Below are 22,936 nucleotides of genomic sequence, written 5' to 3'. Positions count from 1 at the left end.
TCCGGATCCAAATCCTCTTGAGCACCCATCTTGGCAGCCATGGACCGAGTGGTGGCGCACACCCACTCGGGCAGTCCCAGCATTCCCAGGTGAGCCTTCCGCTCCACCTGTACCCAAGGCGAACTCTCCAGATCGTTGCCCAGTAAACAATCTACAGGCATGGCGGGTCTGACAGCTACTTGCAAGGTGCCTGAGACTCCCCCACACTCAAAGGAAATTTGGGCCATTTTGCAGGGACTCTCATAGTTGTCTGCCGAAATGGCGGGACAGAAGACGTGAGGTACCATTTGCTCCTCAGAGACCAGGTGACAGCGGACAGCCGTGACACTCGCACCGGTGTCGCGGAGGACCCCTACCCGGTGCCCATTGATGGTCACCCACTGCCGGTATTTCTTAGTGTTGGCCGGCAGCGGGGTTTCAGGGACCATTTCTCCATCTCCTAGGGAGACCAGGGACATTGCTACGGGTTCCCACTCCTCGGTATCCTCTAACTCCTCCCCTAGGGCGACAGTGGCTACCTGGCGGTTTGGGGCGCCAGAGGTGACTGGCTTTTTGTTTAGGGGACACTGGGGATCACTGGCATAGTGGCCCGGTTGTTGGCATTTGTAACAAGACATGGCGTTCCTCAGGCACGGTCAGCCTGGTGGTGCCCCGAAGCTGGTTACCGGGGGAGATTGTGAACTCTGCTGCTGGTTCCCTAGGGGACTACGCTGGGGCCAGGGCTGGGATTCCCGCTGCCTACCTTGGCCTCCCCTCCTTGCTGTCGGGGACCCTGCCCATTCCTGGCATAGTCTCCCACGGGACCCCTGGGGACCCGGGTGCTCACCCAGGCGTCTGCCTGTACAGCAAGCCTTCTAGGGTCAGTAAGCTTGCTGTCGAGTAGGTGCTGGCGCAGTTCTAAAAGCAATTTAAGGACACGTGCTCCCAGGCTATCAAATCAAATAATTCTGCAAAAGTGGTGACCTTGCTGCCCTTGATCCAACCTTCTAAGGCTCTGCTGTAAAAGATAACATACTCTACCCAAGTTGTACCAGGGAGCTTTTTGCAGTCCCTGAATCGTTGTCGGTACCTCTCAGGGGTGAGCCCATATCTAGCTAACAGGGCCTCCTTCATGTGGCTGTACAAATTCAGTACCATGGAGGGTAGTTCTAGCAAGGTATCTCTCCCCTCGCTCAGGAACTGCCCCCACAACCCGGCCCCCCAATCTTTCTCAGGGAACCGGTGGGAGGTCGTAGATACCTCATAGGCTTTAAACCACTGTTGAATGTTGTCATTCCTATAGTATTCCTTTACTACGTCTTTGGGGATGTGTACCTTGGCTTCTACAGGGGGAGGGGCCCCTCGGTTCCCCGGGGGTCCGGCTTCCTCATTCCTAGTCTTGAGCTCAAGCTCCCTCAAGCTCCGTTCATGTTCTAACTGGAGTTTCCTGCCCTCATGCTCCCGCTGTAGCTTTTTCTCTTCCAACTCCCCTTGCAACCTTAATTCTTCCATAGCTAACTTCCTCTCTGCTAACTTCAATTCCCCTTTGATTTTGAGCTTCGCCAGTTCTAACTAGTGGGCTCTGCTCTTCTCTCGGTCCGCCAGCTCCTCTGGGGACAGGCCTCTTTCTGATGCGCTGTTACGCGCAGGGGAGACTGCTCTCTCTCTCTCAGGGACCCCGTGTTTGTCCTGCCCCCCATCCCCAACGCCGTTCTCTTCTACATGGGGGGAGGGGCCCTGGACTCTACCCAGGGCTTTTTGAAAATCTTCCTTGGTGCTTAGGCCAGTGGTAGGGATTTGTAAGTCTTTACAGAATTGTTTTAGCTTCCTATGGCTGTAACTTTCTAGTTGGTTTTCCTGAAAGTTCGGGTTCACGTTGGGCCCGGTAAGACTCATGGCTGTCGGGGGGTAAGACTCTCCTTTAATTAGTTCTGGAGATATTCGGATCAAAAAGGACTTCGTTTCACCACCTCAGGGCTACGTTAGGGTTTGTCCTCGCTAGGTAGCAAGTCAGTAACTCACTGTGCGGTAACCAAAAATGCCGGTTCGTATCCTTTCCGTTGCTTCCAGTGTTAGAAGGGGGTGGTCTCTGGGTGGTAGAGGTAGTTACTTCTGACCACACAGGGGCCCCCCTCTCCCAGGAATGTTGCCAAGCACTTGGAGTCTGACCCTCAGGTGGGAGAGTTAGGCATTGATAGTTTCACACAGTGAGATCTCACTATACCACAAAAGGACAACACACCAGTTGATTATAGGAATTAAAGGGTTCTTTATGTAACAGAGGTCATCAGGTTTGCAAAGTCCACGGGTCCACTATATAATTAGGATGGGGGTTGGGGCATTCCTTAACACGAGGGGACCCATAGACAGTTCGATCGGGGTATAATCGTGGTGGCTTTCTCAGTACTCACAGTCGGCCAAGAGCGGGGTGGGGTCACGAGTCCTCAGGCCTGAGATATCCAACGCCCTGGTCGGTCCTGCAAGGCCGTGAAGAGAAGCGGTAATGTGGTGATCTGGCGGCCGACTCTTAATCCTCGAGCCACGTGGGGATTTCTGATAGACTAATGCGGGGCGTTTCAAGCGTACGGCTCTCAATCCTCGAGCCGCGTGATACGAGGATGCCCAAGCGCGGGGCACCCCTAGCGTCTGGCTCGTGGGTCACGAGCCGGAGTTGCAATTCTGCTGGGCCGAGGAAAGTCCGAGGCGTAGCTTCATGGAAGACGGTGAAGACACGATGCACACCGGCGGGTGCATGTCAGGAGAACGGAGTGTACTATACATTCTTCGACTCGAAGATTGCGATGCGCACCAGTGGGTGCGGGCCAGGCGTAAAGAGCGTACTCTACGTTCCTGGGCTTGAAGATTGCGATGCGCACCAGCGGGTGCTGGCCAGGAATACGGAGCGTACTCTACGTTCCTGGGCTTGAAGATTGTGATGCGCACCAGCGGGTGCGGGCCAGGAGGACGGAGCGTACTATATGTTCCTGGGCTTATAGATTGCGATGCGCACCAGCGGGTGCGGGCTAGGAGTACGGAGCGTACTTTACGTTCCTGGGCTTGAAGATTGCGATGCGCACCAGCAGGTGTGGGCCCGGAGTACGGAGCGTACTCTATGTTTCTGGGCTTGAAGATTGCGATGCACACCAGCGGGTGCGGGCCAGGAGTATGGAGCGTACTCTACGTTCCTCGGCTTAAAGATTGCGATGCGCACCAGCGGGTGTGGGCCAGGAGTACGGAGCGTACTCTACATTCCTGGGCTTAAAGATTGCGATGCGCACCAGCGGGTGCGGGCCAGGAGTACGGCGCGTACTCTACGTTCCTGGTGGTACAAGGTAAAGCGCACCGTCGGGTGCGTGCACGTCGAGGAGGAGATGTCAGGCTTGAGCCACGACTAAGTCAGCAGAGCTGTGGAGATCCGGATACGGGGCGTACTGGCAGTATGGGTCGACGGAGCCGCGACGAAGTCAGCAAGGCTCTCGAGATCCAAAAGTCAACTGCCGCCAGTGGGGAAGGGGCCTTCAGTTATAGGGCCTCACCCCTTTGAAGTTCTTTGATTGGGCTAGAGGGTTCCTTGATGTCCTCGCCCTGATTGTCCGGGCTTCCTGCCAGATGGCACCTTGCTCCTCTCCAGTTGGGGGCAGGGTTATCAGACGGCCAGCGGGGCCGGCCTCTGGGGAGACAGGACGTTTGGCCGAAACTACTCCAACCCCCTCACTTAGCGCCTGCATGCTAATACCAGGCTAGGAGACGACTTGGCAGTATGTTTCAGGCCCCCACGTTTCTCATGGCCCAGAGTACAGTGGGGGGGGGATAGGGAGTCAGGGATCTTACAGGACAGCGCTTTTCCTACACTGGGGGGTGCTACAGGTCTTCGCTACGTATAGGTTTCATGAACCCTGGGGATGGGGCGCTACTCTGGAGTTTCTGTTACCTCCCCGGGGTCGGGTGAATCCGTGAGGTCCGGGGTTAACTTATTAGTATGAGGCCTCACACGGTGTTCTGGGGTGGAGCATGAATGAGTTTAGCCAGAAGAATGGGACATACACAGGGGGGGCCTAGGAGAAAGGATGTACGGAGACCCACGCCAAGGATGTCAGGTCTAACACTTTAGAACTGATCCCTCCTGTATCCAGGTTAAGTTTAAGTATTACTCGGCTCCTGTGCCGCGCTGCGTCAAAGGTCAGTCCGCCATGGTCCGCGTCCTTGGATGGACTTAACCACTTTGGAACTTGGAATTATTGGTGCAATCCACATTTTGCGATTGATTTAACATTGGTCTTGGTGACTGCTCTCTGGAAACAGCAGGAGTGATGGAGGTGCACACCGCATGAGTATAATACTCAACACATTTGACTCTTTGTGGGGGATTTTTGCTCTGGGGGAGGGCGTCACATGTACATTGTTTTGTAGATGTTTATTTATTTATTTATAATATTTATAAAGTGCCTGACTCACCCCTAATGGGGTATCTCCGCACTAATGACAACAAACGGTACAACACAGTGGGAGCATACAATACTAAAAAAGCTGAGTTTTAAGCTCTTTCCTGAATGCCAGATAGTTGGTATTTAGGCGAAGTTCCAGAGGCAGTTGATTCCATAGCAAGGGGGCTATGTAGGAGAACAATTTTCCTCCTAATCTGGTTTGCTTAATTCGAGGAACGACAAGTAGGCCTTTTCCCTCAGAGCGGAGTGTGCGAGATGGAGTATATTTGACAAATTTTTCAGCCAAATATGTAGGGCCCATATAATTAAGGCCTTTGAACACAAGGCAGCACACTTTAAAATGAATTCTCTTCCGAATAGGAAGCCAGTGTAAGTTGTGTAGTAAGGGAAGAGATGGGGCACGATAGGGAGCACTAGTCACCAAACGTGCTGCAGTGTTCTGCACTACCTGCAAACTTTGTAGATCAGAATCCTTGGCAGAAATTAACAGAGCATTACTATAATCCATGCGGCTGAGAACTAAAGCATGGATTAGTGTTTTTCGGGTTCTAATAGGAAGGAAATGGAAAATCTTTCGAAGCAGGCTCAGCACATAGAAACAGGATCTTTTAATAGTTGCTATATGATCCTCCAGGTTAAGATCTCTGTTTACTAAAACCCCTACGTTTTTGACAACTGCCTTTGGTGTGGGAGCTAAACCCAGTTCTTCTGGCCATCATCTGGGAGACCACCTGGTAATAGCATCCTTAAAGAGCATGATTTCCTTTTTTCCTGCGTTTAACTGCAGGAAATTATTTCTCATCCAGGAGGTAATCGTTTTCATGCCTTCTGAGAACACATTCTGGATGTTGGGGGTGTATTGATTGTATGTAAGAATCAGTTGCGTGTCGGCCGCATAGGAGATTGGGAGAAAGTGCTGCTAAGGGGGCGACATACGCATTCAGTAAAGACAGGCCCTGCGGTACCCCTTTTGTAACATGGCTGATCTTAGATTGAAAAGGACCTAGGTTCACTATTTGTGTCCTATCTGTCAGGAAATCTTGTATCCAGTTCAAGGCAGTGTTCTGGACACCTATGGAGCGTACTCTATCCAATAGGATTTGATGAGAAATGGTATTGAATGCGGCGGATAGGTTAAGCAGCACAAGGATTACTGCCTGACCTGCGTCCACCAGCATTCATATATCATCAGTTATCTTAACAAAAGCAAGTTCGGTACTATGTCTGGGATGAAAATCAGACTGAGAATAGTCCAAACAGTTGGTGGATTCCAGATGAGCCGAAAGATGGGTGTTAACATGTTTCTCTAACAGTTTACTGTGTAGAGGTAACAGGGAAAAAGGACAATAGTTAGTTATGATGTCCGAGGCCAGTTTGGTGTTTTTTCGGATGAGCATAATTTGAGCAACTTTCTATGCTTTGGGAAGTTTGCCTTCTTTAATGGAATAGTTAAGAATGGAGCTGAGAGGCTCTGCCAGTTTAGCTGCAAATTTTTAGCAAATTTAGCAGGGATTAAATCAGTTGGCGAGCCAGATTATGAAGATTTTAATAAGAGTTCCGTGTCCTGAGCTGTCAGCAATGGAAATTCTTTAAAAGTACACTGTCCAAGAAAGTCGGAGGATTGGACAGTGCCAAAGTCACACTTATTATTGACAGAAGAAGTTATGTTGTTATATATATCCTCTATTTTTTTAGAAAAATGGTCTGCAATTTTATCACAGAGAAGTTGAGTGGGTTCCTCTTCTGTATTAAGGACTTTAGGATTAACAAAGGTATTAAGAATATGAAAAAGCATTTTGGAAGAGTTGCCTGATTGTTCCAGTTGCATAGTGATTTGGTGTTTACATGCAGATTTGACGTTTTTATGATATTTGACCAAAGCCATTTTATATTGTTCTTTGTTTAAAGAGTCCTTGGTGCGCCGCCAATTACGTTCAAGTTTTTTACAATTTCTCTTCTCCATCCTGAGATCAGATGTATACCAGGCGGTCTGAATGCGGCTTGAAACAGTGTTCGATGTTTTTTCTGGAATTAAAGCATCCAAGGTAGTTTTTACGGTGTTGTAAAAGGTCATATAGTGGCCATCCACTGTGTCTGGACCAGATTTCTGCCCATTCCCGGTGAACAATTCACCAAATTTATTAGGGGATAATTTGTGCCAGTGTCTGAAGGTCCTGTTGGTTGGGGTCTTCTTTACTATCTGTTTCCTTGAATTTAAGATGTCAAAAGAGACCATAAAGTGGTCTGACCATATAAGCGGATCAGTGGATATATAACTTAGATCAGGTGAATTAGAAAGAACCTGGTCTAAAATATGGCCAGCAATATGTGTAGGGACATCATTCCTTTTCGTAAGGTTTAAAGCTAACATTTCCTTAAAGAAAACACCAGCATCTAAGTCTTCCTGATTGTCAATATGGACGTTAAAATCTCCCAAAAGGACAAATTTATCCGGTGATATAACATGGGGTGCCAAAATATCTAATAAGTGCGAAATAGAATTAGAAATAGGTCCTGGGCGGCGGTAGACAAGAGCTTTCTTCCAACTCAACTGTGAATGGAAATCAAGTCTAAAAACAAGAATTTCAATTTTATCGGTACTAAAAATGTCTAATAAAATAGCTTTTATTGGGTCTTTATAAATTATGGCGACTCCACCACCTACTTTAATTGGCCTATCTAGTTTTAGGATATGATAACCATCCGGTACCGCAATCGCGATATCAGGAATGGAGGATGGTTTTATCCAAGTATCCGTTAAAAACCCGATGTCCGGGGCGGAGGAAGAAAAAATTATCCCAGATATTGATTGCATGCTTAGGAAGAGAGCGAACATTCGCTAAAAAACAATTCCAGCTGGTTTTAAATAGGGTGTTTGTCAGTGTCTTGGGTGGTATGTAGCACAGCTTCCAAAGGAGTTGGTAAATTCTCAAACCCACACTGAATACTTGAGAGTGGACCCTCCATATTGAGAGGGAACTGGTTACTGCACGAATTGATGTTACTTCCCCCCTTAGCTTTAGCTATGGTCTTTCTAATGCTTAGCAGCTCCTGTATGGAATAGGCAAGATGCTGTTTGGGGCTTTGTGTACTGTCTGCAGAAAAACATGCAGGGGGTTTGGCGTCTAGTGGCGGACGGGCGCGGACGGGCGCAGACGGGCTTGCCTATGGCGCGCCTTCGGCACGCCTATGGCGCGCCCGCTGCACGCGTCCGCTGCGCATCGCCCAGAGCATCGTTTTATGGGGTGGAAGCGGTGAAACCACTAAACCGCTCACCCTTATGCTGGAAATAGAGTTTTAATTGAAATGAAAAAAAGAGAAAGATAGAATCTCCCTCCACAATAAACGAGCGAAGCTCGCGGTGGACCGGGGAGAATGAAAGGCAATCCCTAGTAAGTAATTTGTTAAAATAATTCAAAAGCGCACTATAAGGTGCCGCTAAGCAGTCAATTCACAGAATAGAATTTATGATTAAAATAAATCAGAGCGAACAATTCAGTCGTAGCAATCATACCCCATATGTTGGAGCGCGTCCGCTACGTGTCGCCCAGAGCATCGTTTTTATGGGGTGGAAGCGGTGAAACCACTAGACCGCTCACCCTTCCGCTGGAAATAGAGTTTTAATTAAAATGAAAAAAGAGAAAGAGAGAATCTCCCTCCACAACAAACGAGCGAAGCTCGCGGTGGACCGGGGAGAGTGACAGGCAATCCCTAGTAAGTAATTTGTTAAAATAATTTAAAAGCGCACTAGCGCGGTGCCGCTAAGCAGTCAATTTACAGAATAGAATTTATGATTAAAATAAATCAGAGCAAGCAATTCAGTCGTAGCAATCATACCCCATATGTTGGAGCACGTCCGGTCCAGGGAAGACATGGCATTGGCAGTTCGGGCTGGACTGTTCCCATGAGGCACACGGTCAGACTGATTTGCATATGGCTATGTCTGAACTGGGGTGGCGGAGTGAGCTAAAGAATGGTGATGGATGGCTTGGCTTGCTGTTTCACCTTGGTACTGGACTGGATCACTGTGTCTACGATGACAAGGGGTCATCTGTTAGCCTTTCTTTTAGGACCCATGTAACATGTAGTATTGCCATCTTGACATGTAACTTGGTGTCAAACACAACATTCAGAAGCGCACACAATGCCCTACTATATTCATTCAGTTCCTGAAGTTCCATTAATATGTAAGGGCTGAGCACAATTGACTGTTACAAGTTTGAAGGGAAGGCATGGCATGGTCTCTGCTTTACTTTGCAGGTCTTCATCAGCACCAAGAGAGGGGGTTGGCTGTTCAGCCGTGTTGGTGATAATGGCTTCCCCTTCGACACGCAGATGACCACAAGGTTCAAGACTTGGCTTCGGTTGTCCCTCCCAGCTCCTATAACAAACTGGATGCTTGAGAGGAAGCTCAATCAGTGGTTTGACCAAGAAGCCTATGGATTGCAGCGTGACAGGCATGTATTACAGAAATTAGTTTACCCAGATCATTTCCCTTTCAAAATGTTGGCCACCAAGGGGTGTCACCAAACAGCGTACCCAAGAGATCAAACTGGGTGTATTTGTACATTTTGTTAATCAAATATTTTCACACTGTTAAAATCTAAATTACAGAAAATATATTTATTTTTTATTCTTTTGGCATTTTAAGGGAGCTTCTTGAACTCCTCACAATACAAAGAAACACACAATACATACATGCAGACTTCTAGAGCTCCCTAAGATCTAAAGATCCACTGCCGATCACAAATAATACCTACCAGTGAGAGAAAGGAAATCAAGCCACGCATAGGCATAGCTCAGTACTAGCCAAGTAAGCCATTCTCCCTGGAAATTGCACTGAAACATCAAGCCGCTAAAGGAGCTTCACTTTGGGGACTCGTGACCTCTAAAAAACACACTTCTACTCCATAGTGGCTTTTTCTTAGCAGCATCCCTCAGTACTGCAAGCAATGCAATAGCATGCACGTCAGATGCACAGCAGATCTTCTGACATTCATAAATAAAGTGAAGCACCCTCCTCCACTCACTGGCACCAACCCCCCTTTCACAATCGCAGGGCTTATTTACAAGCCCCTTGCTCCGCTGGTGCGTCACTTTCAATATGGGAAAAAGTGACATAATGGTGGTGCAAGGGGCATGTCAATAAGCCCCCATGAGCCTCATTTACGAGGCCCTAGTGGCCCTTATGCACCGCTGAAGCATCACTTTTTAAATGCTCTCGGGGCACAATGTGCCGCAGCATATTTACAAGACCACACAAAGCCACTTTGTGCAGAAATGTGTCCCTGCGTAAAATCAATCATACCCACAATGCAGACACCCTTGAAACATGGCGCAAGAGTGCTGGGGTTGGCGCTAGGCTGCTTTTTTAGCGCAGGAATGAGTACAGGAAGGCATCGCATTCTTGTGAATACTGTGCATTCCTGCACTTTTAGAATGATGTAGCGTGGCGCTGCAAAATAGCTTTCGGCACCGCGCTGCACCATTCTATTGTAAATGTGGCCCCATGCGTTCAACTTGTACAAATCATGTGATTCACTCGACACACCACCCCATGCTCTGTTCCTCTGCCAACTGCCCTAAATGCTTATACCTGGAAGTAATGATGTTCTGTATTCACGTCAATACAGCTTTGTGCTTACCAAATTTAGAAAGAATAGTCACACTTACAGGGAGGGGTGTGTCAAGAAAGCATACTATCATTTTCCGATTCAGTAATCATGTTCAATCCATCTATTTATCCATGGAGCAAATTAGCCCTACCATAGAACATTATGACATTAAGGCACCAAAGAGTTAGTTCCCAGACTAAATAGAGGAAGAGTTTTTATGACGGAGAGCCTTTATAAGATCACAGAGCTTCAAGATGCTTTGCAATATCCTTTGACTTGGTGCATGGGGTGTGCTCCTTATAATATATGGCTTCACCAACATTTTCACTCAAACACCTATTTAGTCTCTTGTTCCTTCTTATGAAAAAGTTTTGGTTCCAGATATGTTGAATACCTGTGGAATTGTTAGACCTGGCATCCTTGGTGTGGTTTCCCCTGTCTTTTTGCCTCTAGATCCTGTATTTTTGATGCTGTGCTGGATTTTGTTTTTCCTGGTTTAGATGCTTTGGGCACTTTGCCACTGCAGATCAGTGTCAAAGTGCAAGTGCTCCCCGAGTAAATTATTGTTGTAATTGGTTATCCATGATTGGCATATTTGTATCACCAAGAAGTCCCTAGTAAAGTGCACTAAGTGTGCCAGGGCTGGTGATACAAATGCTTCTAGTGGGCCTGCAGCACTAATTGTGCCACCCACATGAGTAGCCCTAAAATGGTGTCTCCGGCCTGCCACCGCAGTGCCTGTGTGCAGTCTGTGAACTGCCATGTCAATCTTGTCAGTGTCCCCACTGACCAGGCCTAACCCTTCCCTTTCTGTACACATTGGTCACCCCTATGGAAGGCCCAAGGTACCCCCTTGGGCAGGGTGCAGTGTATGTGAAAGGTAGAGCATGTACCAGTGCAGGTGACATGCTCTGGTAGTGAATTACAGTCATTTTCGTTGTTCACTATTGTAAGGCTATCTTGCCCATAGGCTATAATGGGGAACACTGGCTACAGTGGCTACCTGCATATCTTCTCATAGGAGCAAGATAGGACATAAAAGTCTGGTATCCCTGAACTCAGAATTTAATAACACATCTTTTAGGAAAGGTGTTTTTTAAATCCTGTGTTTGAGAACAGCACTTTAGAAAGTTGCTGTTCTCTTGTCTGACCTTTCTGTGTGCCTTGGCCTATTTATGAATTGACTGTCTGGTTTGTGAGTGGCAGGGGCTGGGTGGCTCCCAGAGGCTGAGTGGGCCATCCCTGGGCTGAATAGCTCCATCTGCATCTAGACTGGTGGGAGGGGGTAGCAACTGGGCCTGAATAGGGCTGTGACTGCCTTCCACAATGCTGGCTCCACCTCCTGCTGGGCGGCTGACGACACTGCCCCTCTCTCTGAAAGGAAAGGAGAGGCCAGGAAAACAAAGGGCTCAAGGAACACCCAGAACTGGTTCAGACCGGGCTCAGAGCCCTCCTGCACAAAGGGAACAAAGACTTTTAGTGGTATAAGTATAGGACCCCAGACTACAGAAAATTATATCATCCTGGAATCAAGAAGGAACCTCTGCCAAGGAGAAAGCTGGAAGACTGAAGAGGAAGGACTGTCCTGCTGTGTGTTTGTGGGCTGACCTGCAGTTGCTTTGCTGCCAAGGAGAGGGGAAGGACTTTGCTTTGTGCTGTGTCCCCTTGCTTGAAGAGATCTCCAAGGGCCTGAGAAGAGCTGGCTCCCTGTTAAGAAGTCCTAGGAACAAAAGGACTTCACCCCCAGCTTCCACCCTGAACTCTATTGAGAGAGTTCTGTCCCTCCTAGAGTGCTTGGGCCAGTTGTGGTGCCTCTGGAATTTGTACCTGTTGGCTGGGAAGCTGGACAAGAAGAAACTGAGTCTTTCTACCAAGTTTCACGCATCGCTCGCTTGCGGGGCGCATCCCTGTCAGTTTGTGGAAATTGCCGCCACTATGAAGATTGAGATCGTCGCAGCGCCTGTTGCCGCGGCAAGAACCGACACATCCTTCGCTTGCGGAGCGCATCGCTCCAGTGCGGAAAGATTACCATCACTGTGAGTATCATCGCAGAGCCTGTCGTCACTGGGTGAGATCGTCGCACCGCTTGCTTGCGGACCGCATCACGTCACTGCGAGAGTCGTCACAGAGCCATCGCATCGAGGGGCCGCAAGGGGAGAAGATCGACGCTGTGCCGCGCATCGTCGCCGCACCTGAGATCATCGCCGTCCTGAAGATCGTCTCAACGTACCTTTGCGAGATGCTTCCTGCGAAACCTGCGCACCGGAATCCACACAAGATATCGCATCCCTCCCTATACAGACCAGAGTCACCGCAACACGCCCGCTGCATCCAGCGGGATTGTCGCATCGCCTCCCCAGGGTCTCAGAAGTGACGCATCGCTTGTTTTTCAACACTGCAGCTTTCACTTGGAACTTTTGTCGCATCTAAAGGTACTGTTGGCTAAAACGTGACGCAACTGTGGATTGTTTTAACGCAACCTTAAGAACTCTTTTGAAACCATATTCTTGAACTCTGTATGTTGTTTTTTGTCGTTTTGGTCTTGTTTAGTTTAGATTAAATACTTCTATTCTTCCTAAACTGTTGTGGAGTCCATTTGTGGTGTTTTCACTGTGTTACTGTGAGTGTTGGTACAAATACTTTACACATTGCCTTTGATAAGCCTGACTGCTCGTGCCAAGCTACCAAGGGAGTGAGCAGGGGTTATCTAAAGAGTGTATCCTCCTTACCCTGACTAGACGCAAGGGTCCCTATTTGGACAGTGGTACCTACCTGTGCCAACTAGAGACCCCCAGATCTAACAGGAATTATATAACAATTACATCAAAAGGCAGTTTGTTGTAAACAAATGTTATACAAAACAACAACGGTCCCATGCATAAGAAATATATGCGAAGCAATAAATATAGACAAAATCAATTCTATATTTGGAGCGACATGTCCAGCCGGACAGAGGTCTTCAATTTTTACTCAATTGAAAGTTATATACACAAAAGATACCTTCAACAAATCACCAGTGTGGGGCACAAATCTGTGCCCAGACACAATCAGATCAGTACAGAAGGTTAACAAGAGACAAAACAGGGCTTTTAAGGCAAAAGCAGCGATTTCTGTAATTATTCGAATGTACAGAAATATCAGGCAAGCACCATTACATATACATAACATATAAATCAAGTTTTTGTATAAGGTGCACAACAGGTCGACGGCGTTTTGGTCCCACTACTTAGTCATGGGGACCATAATCAGGACATTTATTAAATGCCTTAAGGTTTTAAGCCTCCAAATTCCGAGGGGGAGTTGCCCGGGTATGCTCCTGCTGCGAGCTATGATGGAGGGATGCCTAATTAAAGGTGGAGCTGCCCAGAATAGGTAGCATTTCAGTATGTCCGCGTCACAAATTGTGTCACTATGCGGTACCAGGGAATCGCCGGGTCAGTCGGCTGCTAGGTCTGCTTCCTGGCTTCCTCCACTGGTGATTTGTTGAAGGTATCTTTTGTGTATATAACTTTCAATTGAGTAAAAATTGAAGACCTCTGTCCGGCTGGACATGTCGCTCCAAATATAGAATTGATTTCGTCCATATTTATTGCTTCGCATATATTTCTTATGCATGGGACTGTTGTTGTTTTGTAAAGTATGCTCTCCGAGGTCCTATGCTGACTCACTTGGGGCCCCTTGTTGACCTTAACGTAAACAAATGTTAAGCATTTCAATTTAAGGTCACTGTCAAAGCCAGCTTTCATGATTTCAAATCTGTCACTTTGATGAGTTCAAACAGTAAAAGCTAAAGATAGAAGGTTAATTAAAGTCCATCTTAGTTACCAGAGTAAGATCCTCAATTAAAAAACATTCCAGAAGCGATATTGACATCATCTCAGTCCATCACCTTTTAACCCTGACTGCCTGTTCCTGGTGAAACTCCTGGCACATCATGTAACATGTTTCATCCAACAACACCATGCCCTGACCAGGTGCAACACTGGCACGGGTCTTTCAGAAACAGTGCTCAACACATTCACTGTTTTTCAATGAAGAACATTCATATGCAACCTGCCACAACATTCATCACACAACAACAATCCAAACAGTCGGTTTAGCAGAACTAAACAAGCATTTGCAATGCAATCAGTCTCGCCTTTTGGACCTTATAAGTATTTAGCCATTCAACACATATATGACATCTTACAAACAACATACTTAATAAAAATATGTATTGAATTGCTGCTGCCTTGGGAGGCCCTTTGTGAGCTGAAGAGGTATAAATACTTCTCCCATTGCCAGACAACATGTTTCTGAGATGGTGGACTCTTCAAAGTACTGAGCCATTGCACCACATGAACTAACATGATTGATTTCACCTTGCACATGTTCACCCAGAGGGGTGCTGCTCAAGCTTCCTGGAGTATGAGTGTGGGTGGCAGAGTGGCGTTTGGATTGTGAAAAGCAACACTAGTCGACATATGTCAATCTTGAAGTTGCTTGTTTCCTATGTAAGAATCATGATTTCCAGAAAAGGAGCATAGACAAACCTTATAATTTGTCCTCTCTATGATGGTGTTTTGCCTAGTGAATATTAACAGAGGTTACCAATGCAAGAAAAGGCAGAATATATTCCAGCCATGCCAGTTACAAGGCCCTTTTAAAATCAAGGCTGAATAACAACACATTTTTTTAGCCTATTTTTTGTCACATGCATCACCTTTTTGATACCTTTTTTGTCCCTGAATTGTGCTCTGTGATATTAGAACGCTCTACAGAATGACTCTTCTCGATACCTTTTCATTACTGTTTTCTCCTTTCCGATGTTAGCAGGAGTTTGGTGTCTTGCTATTCTCTTTGGTACTAATATTCATCTTCAATCAGACCTGACAAAGAGGATTTTTGAACCCTTCGTGAGCGATTTCCTCTTAGCTGGAGCAATTTTAAGAAGACACTTGTCAACTTTCACATATAATCATATATTAGATCTTCTGTGCAGTGAGGCAGTGAGGCACTGAGGCTAGGGAGCCGCCCTTTCTTCAGGCAATCAGGAAGCGGACACACCAGACCTTCTCAGCGACTCCTCACCGAGACACTTACTTAGGCAAGCCATTATATTGAAACAATAGGATGAAGGCACATCCTTTTATGAGGGCATGGAACTCAGAGGTGACTTGAACTACTGGGGAATAACATAGTCACACGGCGGGAGTGGCCATGTGCCACTCTGGCAAGTTCCAGTTAGCCTCTGGGATAGAGGGGCTGCTTTAAAAGTTGGGTACACTGATCCAACGACGAAAGCCTCAGTGGACAAACTTTTGCCTTGGACCACTACTGCAGTGTGGAGTAAAGCCCTTTCTGCACTTTGTTTTCCTTCCAACACATGGGTCCCTGCCTCACTTTGCTTGAATGTCACTTTTGTCGGCTTCCTCTACTCCTTCCATAGCTGTCAAGAGACCCATAAATACATAAATTGAATAAATAAATCAATATATGTTCTAAAAATTGCCTTTAAGCGCGGTCTTACTTAATCAGTCAGTCCTTCACAGAAAGCATGTCACCAGGGCTTCGCGCTTCCCCAGGGTGTACTTAGCAGCTGGACGCCAAGTGACTCACAGCATTCTCAATGCTTGTAAGCAAAACATTTTCCAGCCAGCTGAATCTGAACTGAGACCTAAAATCTGAGGTAAATCCACGTTGATCAAGGTGCCTTGCAGAATTTTAAAAAATGGGCTCTCTGTGGAAGGAAAGAAATTAGGAATCAAAAGAGGAAAACATATGAATGCGGTTTACAAATGTGATACTTTTTTTCTCGTCTTTTTTCCTTTTTTCCCTACACTCAGCATGTAAAGTAAAGAAACATATCAGAATAACAAAATAGTTATGCTAGAACGCACAGTTTCCTTCCGAGCAGATAAGTCACAATGAACACCCATTTCGGTTTAAATTGCTTCCGTACAAACTGTAAACAGCAATGTCTTTTTGAAATGAAAGAGTATTTAACGTTTTTTCACTGATCCGTGTTGCGCGTGGATTTTTTCCATACAAAAACAGAGGAGACTGATATTTAAGCCTGGAACATGCACATCAGCAAGACAAGATGGCAGGGAACGAAATGTGAATAGCCCTTATTAAAGTAACAGGGGTGCCCAAACCGGTAGATGGGGGGGGGGAGGGGGGGGGGGGGGTTGGGGATGGGTATGCAAGTCCGTGCACCAGTGCTGAACGGAATGCGACTGCAAGTCTGGAAAGTGCGCTGGTTAAAATGCTGTCACTCACGTGACCTATTCACAGCCGAACACAACTACAATGGATAAAACATTTGCAAACTCAATATCCAAACCAAGTGGATGTGAAACCAAGAGCCGGCTGGAGCCACTAGAAAAATGAAACTAGTTCAGACATTTCCTGTTGCGGGCACTAGGCCTACTCACACAAGTGAGGTACCATTTTTATCGGAAGACTTTGGGGAATGTGGGGAGGGGGGAATTGTGTGGATCCGCGTAGATTCCAGAACTTTTCATCACAGAAATGTGAGGAAAATGTGTTGTTTGACAAAGTTTGAGGTTTGCAAGGGATTTTAGGTAACCGAACCTGGTGAGAGCCACACAAGTCACCCCCTCCTTGATTTCACTGGGTGTCTAGTTTTAAAAAATGTATAGGTTTGCTAGGTTTTCCTAGGTGCCGGTAGAGCTCGGGTTCAAAATCTTCAGCTAGGCACTTTGCAAAAAAAGGGTCAGTTTTCACTGTAAGAATGTGGGGAATTTTGTGGATCCACACGATTCCAGAACTTTCCATCACAGATATGTGAGGAAAATGTGTTTTTTGACAAAATTTGAGGCTTGCAAGGGATTTTAGGTAACCGAACCTGGTGAGAGCCACACAAGTCACCCCCTCCTTGATTTCACTGGATGTCTAGTTTTCAAAAATGTATAGGTTTGCTAGGTTTTCTTAGATGCCGGCAGAGCTAGGGTTCAAAATCTACAGCTAGGCACTTTGCAAAAAAAGGGTCAGTTTTCACTGTAAGAATGTGGTGTGTCCATGTTGCGTTTTGGACCGTTTCTTGTCATGGGCACTAGGCCTACCCACACAAGTGAGGTACCATTTTAATCGGAATGCTTTGGAGATTGCGGGATGGGTGTAATTTTGGGGATCCATGCAGATTACAGCACCTTCCATCACAGAAATGTGAGGAAAGTGTGCTTTTTTGACAAAGTTTGAGTTATTCTGGGTAACATAACCTGGTGAAAGCCACACAAGTCACCCTATGATAACGCTTCCCTGATTCTTTCAATTGACAAAGAATAAAGCGAATGGCAATCATGGCTTTTTGACCAAAAAAATGCAATCTGTTCTAATGGCGGTGGGTTCTTCTGGATATTGCCCTCTACTTCTTATTTCCGTATTTTAGTGATTTTTGTAATACAATTGAAGAGCCCGATACATTTTACATTGGTAAAAAACGGAATTGCCACCCTTAGTAGTGGAGGTCTACAGGGGACCAATGTTTCAAAAAGCCATCCAACAAATCTTACCAAAGTGGCTGTTAATGCTTTTTACACACATAGCTTTTGATAAAAAATATTTATCTCAACTCCATTCATAAACAATCCGTTGAACGTTTTATTTCATTGCACATATATTTAAAAATAGAAACATCTTCTTGTTCTTTATATGGGATGGATTCAAAATAGTTTAATAATATTCTAATATTTGAAAAATGTTAATATTTGTTCTTAAAACAGGCATTTAATTCCATAGCTTCCATAGCTTCCAAAAAATATCGTTTCCCTGTTTGGTTTGAAGGTTTCTATTATTAAAAGCTCTCAAATCTCTTCGTCTTTAGCTCTGTTTGGAAAGACCCAGTGGCCAACGACGACCTTCCGGCCTGCATTATCTGTGGCACAGTGGTGGTGAAACCGGCTGCAGTGGAGTTTGCTGACACTACAGTCACATTTGAAGACAGGTCCAAAGAGGATATTGACGCGATTATCTTCTCGACAGGGTTCAATGTCTCTTTTCCTTTCTTGGAAGAATCTGACATCAAAATTAGTAGGGATAAAGTTTCTCTCTACAGGAACATCTTTCCACTGAACCTTGAGAAACCTACCCTGGCATTCATTGGTCTGGTCCAACCTATCGCTTCCATCTTGGTTACTTCAGAAATGCAAGCGCGATGGGCCACACGAATCCTCAAAGGTAGGTGTACTGTGGGACAGTGAGTCATAGAGATACAGTGCCACCTCAATGTATTTCACACGGTATACGAGATACATTTTGTGCACCCCCTTTTTTCTTTGTTTATAGCCTGTCAATGGTTTTTGAGTGATGCCACAGGAAGAGCATGTCTCAGGTGACTGCCAATGTAGTCCATGCTAAGAAATGTCAATGCAGGGCCATTACCTAGAAAGAGGTTAGCTGCGGCATTCTAAATGTAAGATATTTTATTAAATAAGAATATTATTTCCTGCCAAAACTACAAAACGTTATTTGGAAGAAAGTTGCAATTGTTATAAAATGTATTCTGAATTCACTTTTACTTTACTTTCACCTGGAAGTTGATATTTTACAAAACATTGAACTTTACAGCGGGCTCTGAGAATAAGTTTATGGAAAGCAGAAGTATTAGGATACGTTTTCATAACGCCGAGGACATCCTTCAGTAGCCATAATATTTGTATGTAAACGTAGTACTAATTTTCCCGGGATCACTTCAAATGGGACATAAGCTGATCATGAAATGTTATACTAACTACTAACTATTTGTTTATGCTAGAAATTTTCTGACACAAAATGGTGTTAACTTCACAAGGAGCTTGTGGTGCGTAACTTTATGAAGGAGCTTTGCTCCGTTGGAATTAATGTTGGCATATCAAATCATTTTTTAGGTCTCGGACTAGGCTGCGCATGCGCACACAGACCCCGACTCCAGACACATACATCCAGTGAGACTGGCTCTCAGAATGATCGGAGATGGCTTCACTCTGTTTGGATGAGGTCTCGGTTTCTCTGATTGCTAGTTATGCTAGAATGCATATTTATACCCCAGGCACTGTCTCAATTGGTTGCAAATTGAGCACTGAATTACCTTCAGAGCTGGGCAAACATTTTCTCAGTGCTCCGGCTGCAGTTGTGATTTGGGCTGATTGGCGTCATGGGCAGGGGCCACCCCGCCCGTTCTTTGCGCTAATATATCCGAGCCTCCCCTTAAGAGCCATGTTCCACGTGCACTGGGGAGAGCGAGGGGGCGAAGGAGGGCAGGGCAGGCTACCAAAGGGAGGAAGCGGTGAGAGACTAGAGGCAGAAGTGAGTATTGCGCATGTGTTATAGAGTCAGGCAAAAAAAGCCGTCATCAGCGCAACATGAACAAGCATTTACAATGCAATGGTTTCGCCTTTTGAAAAGTTTGAGCTATTGGCATTGTAAATGACAACATTTGTATTTATGTGTTGGTTTTGAAAACAGGTCAATAAATGGCATTGTCATTTACAATGCCAATAGTTTAATCTCTGGCAAATGCCACACAAAAACACACAGACCCACACACACACACAGACCCACACACAGACCCACCCACAGCCACAGAGCCCCACACACACACACAGAGCCACACACACACACAGAGCCACACACACAGAGCCACACACACACAGACCCACACACACACAGACCCAGACCCACACACACACAGACCCACACACACACAGAGAGCCACAGAGCCACACCCAGAGCCACACACACACACCCAGAGCCACACACACACACACACACCCAGAGCCACACACACCCACCCAGAGCCACACCCACCCACCCAGAGCCACACACACCCACCCAGAGCCACACACACCCACCCAGAGCCACACACACACACTCAGGAGAGCAAGCACAGCGAGGGGGAAGGGAAGCAAGCACAGCGAGGGGGCAGGGAAGCAAGCACAGCGAGGGGGCAGGGAAGCAAGCACAGCCAGGTGGCAGGGGAGCAAGCACAGCCAGAGGAAGGGGAACCAGGGGGAGCAAGCACAGCCAGGGGGAAGGGAATAATAAACCAATATAAAAAGTGTATTCAATATTATTTTACCTATTCCAAATCACATATTAGTTTTCCATATATTAAATAAATGTAGTAGACTGACTTAAAAGGGCCTGTGTCTCATCAGAGTAGGTCGCACCAGTGGTGGAAGTGAACTGTCCCAGGATGGAAGTGGTCGGTAGTCTTCGAAAACAAATTCTGGGCACTTGCACTTTCTTCACCAAATCAAACACTGAGTGTGGAGGTGCGCATTGGGGCATGAACTGTACCTCTGTGTGAGATGGGACCTGCGTTGCTGGTGCCCATGAGGTGCGTGTCCTCTGCATGCGAGTAAGGGGCTGTCCAAGCCCAGTTGTTTCTAGTTGGGGAGAGTCTCGCACATCTGTGGTGATTGCGTGCGGTGGGGGGGACTGCACCGCTGCTGTTCACATGCAGTATGCCTTGCTAAAATTAAAAATATAAATCTTTACAAAATCCATAATAAAGGCTGGCTTTGCAGATGCTTGTGTATAAATGCAGTGGATGCAGAACACGCCTGCTGTACTTTTATTTTAGTAGTGTCGACACTTATCAGCGATAAATGTAAAACATTGAAGCCAGCCAGGCACTTGGATAAGTCTAGAGCTTGGGAAGGACAGGTAGTGCGTTCACGGTGGGTTAAGGTGGTGTGTGCCTCTTGCAGTCCACATTAAGGTCTGCAGGGCGCGTGCTACCAATGACTGCCACTGACTGTATTGCATAATACCCTAAGCTAGAAGATGTCTGCGAATCTCAACACGAAATATCGAGGTCAAAGATCTAATCGCGGCTTTCCCACTTGACAGCGCTGTGTTATTCTTGTCAAATTAATGTCTCTGAGGTTTCCTTGCCAAAATCCAGAACGCTTAATTCAACCTCCGGAATTAAACGCTTTAAGACAAAGAGGAGGTAGAATAACGGCCAAGAGTGCCTACCTTGTGAAGGTTCGAGCTCGTACGACCACCTCCTCCCTTGGAGACATAGCTGTACAAGTTGCTGCTCGAGACGGGCGAGTTTTTCCCCTCGAGGCCGCTTCCTGTGAGTTGAAATCTGGTCAGCAGCCAAGCGCGAGGGCCTAAAGGGTCGCCAAGGGAGGTGGAACTTATTTATACCGGGTGTGTGGGGGCACCTCGTGTTGCTCTGAGGCCCAGGGCTGGCCGCATCTGGACAGATGACACTGCTGCACGGCCCCCAGAACTTTTTGTGATCGCTAGATCGTCGTAGTGTGTGTGAGACAAAGCCAGGAGCGCTTATAAACAGGTATATTTGCACCACGGAATGTATTCAAAATGCACTTTACACAATTCAGATTAGCGAAACACAAGAAAAGAAGCTATTGACGGAACACATAACTTGTGTGTCATTACTTACGGCGTTAATGAGAATAGTGTCTCAAACGCAAGAGTGTGTAAACAAATGTGTTATGGCAATAACTGTACATCTATCTAGTCATTCGACAGTAATGGGAATGGATTCACAAAGTCAGAGGTATGGTTTCCGCATTCCCCAAATAGAATCCATCCTGTCAAATACAAAACAAACCCACCTCTCCTTAATCAGCGATAGCGGCGCCGGCTCTGCCCATCTACAGAGGAGAGGGTCCAGCCTGCACCATCCCAAAAATCCCGATGCCCAAGAGCCGCCTGTAAAAAAGGAGGCAGCCACATCCTGCAGCTGTCACCTCCAAAGCACAGCCCTCGGAGGGTTCCCAAGTTCCTTCCACATGCCTTGCAGCCTTACCGATCTTAATCCGGACGCTCTGGAACACCCGCAGCCCCTCGTCCTCCACCACCATGCCGATGCCCCTGGTCTACAGCTGCAGCCGCTGTTCTCCTCCGGTCCAGCCGCGGCTGCTCCCATGCGCGCGTGCCGCCCGAAAAAACACCCTGAGCTCGCGGCACCAGACGGCTCCAGCAGCGGCGGCGGCGCTCGTGCCACGGAATCCCGTCCAATCCCCTTTTTCCTTACTTAAAATGCGCGATTGTGATGAAAACACTACATTCCCTATCAAACAGCCCTCTGTTGAACAGGACTTCATTGCATGCAATCCAAGTCCGGATTATAAATGAATGCTTCTATTTACGCACACTACAGCATACACAGAGTGCGATTCCTAGTTTGTTTGCCCCGGGCTGCGCCCTCGGGGCGGCACTTTCTACGGTTCACGGGAGTCAGGGGTGGGGGGGGAGTGAACAAAGACACGGACAGCGGGAGGGGGGACGGACAGCGGGATACAACCATGCGGGACCAGGACGATCGAACAAATGCATGTAAAAGCCATGTAAAAAAAAAAAAAAAAGTACACGCCCACAGTTGACACGTCTTCATGACGTTGCGAAAAGCTTAAAAATCGCCCACGAATCTGCTCCGGGATTGACGGACAGATCTCTGTTCCAATGGCTAGCCTCCATTTATGGAGCTACCCAATCGAACAGAGGGGCGGGACATTAGCACACATACTCTAGACATAAGATTTCGCCTGCGCGAAAGGCTGCTTGCGCAGCTTTCGACAGGCGAAACCTAAAAAGGAGTACAAGCAACCAGCCAATCCCACAACAAACAAGCATTTCTTAATGCAATAGGACTCGTATTTATGCTAGTCCTATTGCATTGGAAGCGGGAGGATGGAGGTACAGAAAGGCACGAATGGGAGTCGGGGGATGCGAGGGGGGACAAAAAGTCACGGACTGCGGGAGGGGGTGGGGGGAACACAGGGAAAAAATAGTTTTGAAGTAAAGGGGCCAATAGCCGGGGAAGGATATATGTGACAACATGGCTGTCAGGAGGAGGGGCTAACAACCTAAAAAACGAATGAAAATGCAGCATTTACGATTAAAGCTGATGAAAACATAGATTAGAAAGTGGGC

General features: G+C 46.8%; 1 protein-coding gene across 1 annotated transcript in view; it reads left to right on the top strand.

Annotated features, from left to right (window-relative positions):
- The window catches only part of LOC144775526 (dimethylaniline monooxygenase [N-oxide-forming] 2-like), a 223,986-nt gene that overhangs the window by 140,382 nt on the left and 60,668 nt on the right, over positions 1–22,936 (top strand). The window contains exons 5-6 of the mRNA XM_078659234.1: positions 8,685–8,881; positions 17,868–18,220. Coding sequence (XP_078515360.1) covers positions 8,685–8,881; positions 17,868–18,220 — 550 coding nt within the window. The remainder of the gene's footprint in view (positions 1–8,684; positions 8,882–17,867; positions 18,221–22,936) is intronic.

The sequence above is a fragment of the Lissotriton helveticus genome, chromosome 1_1 (assembly GCF_964261635.1).
Source record: "Lissotriton helveticus chromosome 1_1, aLisHel1.1, whole genome shotgun sequence".
Classification (NCBI taxonomy): domain Eukaryota; kingdom Metazoa; phylum Chordata; class Amphibia; order Caudata; family Salamandridae; genus Lissotriton; species Lissotriton helveticus.
Note: the sequence above shows the minus strand (reverse complement) of the source record. Positions and strands in the feature narration are given on the sequence as shown.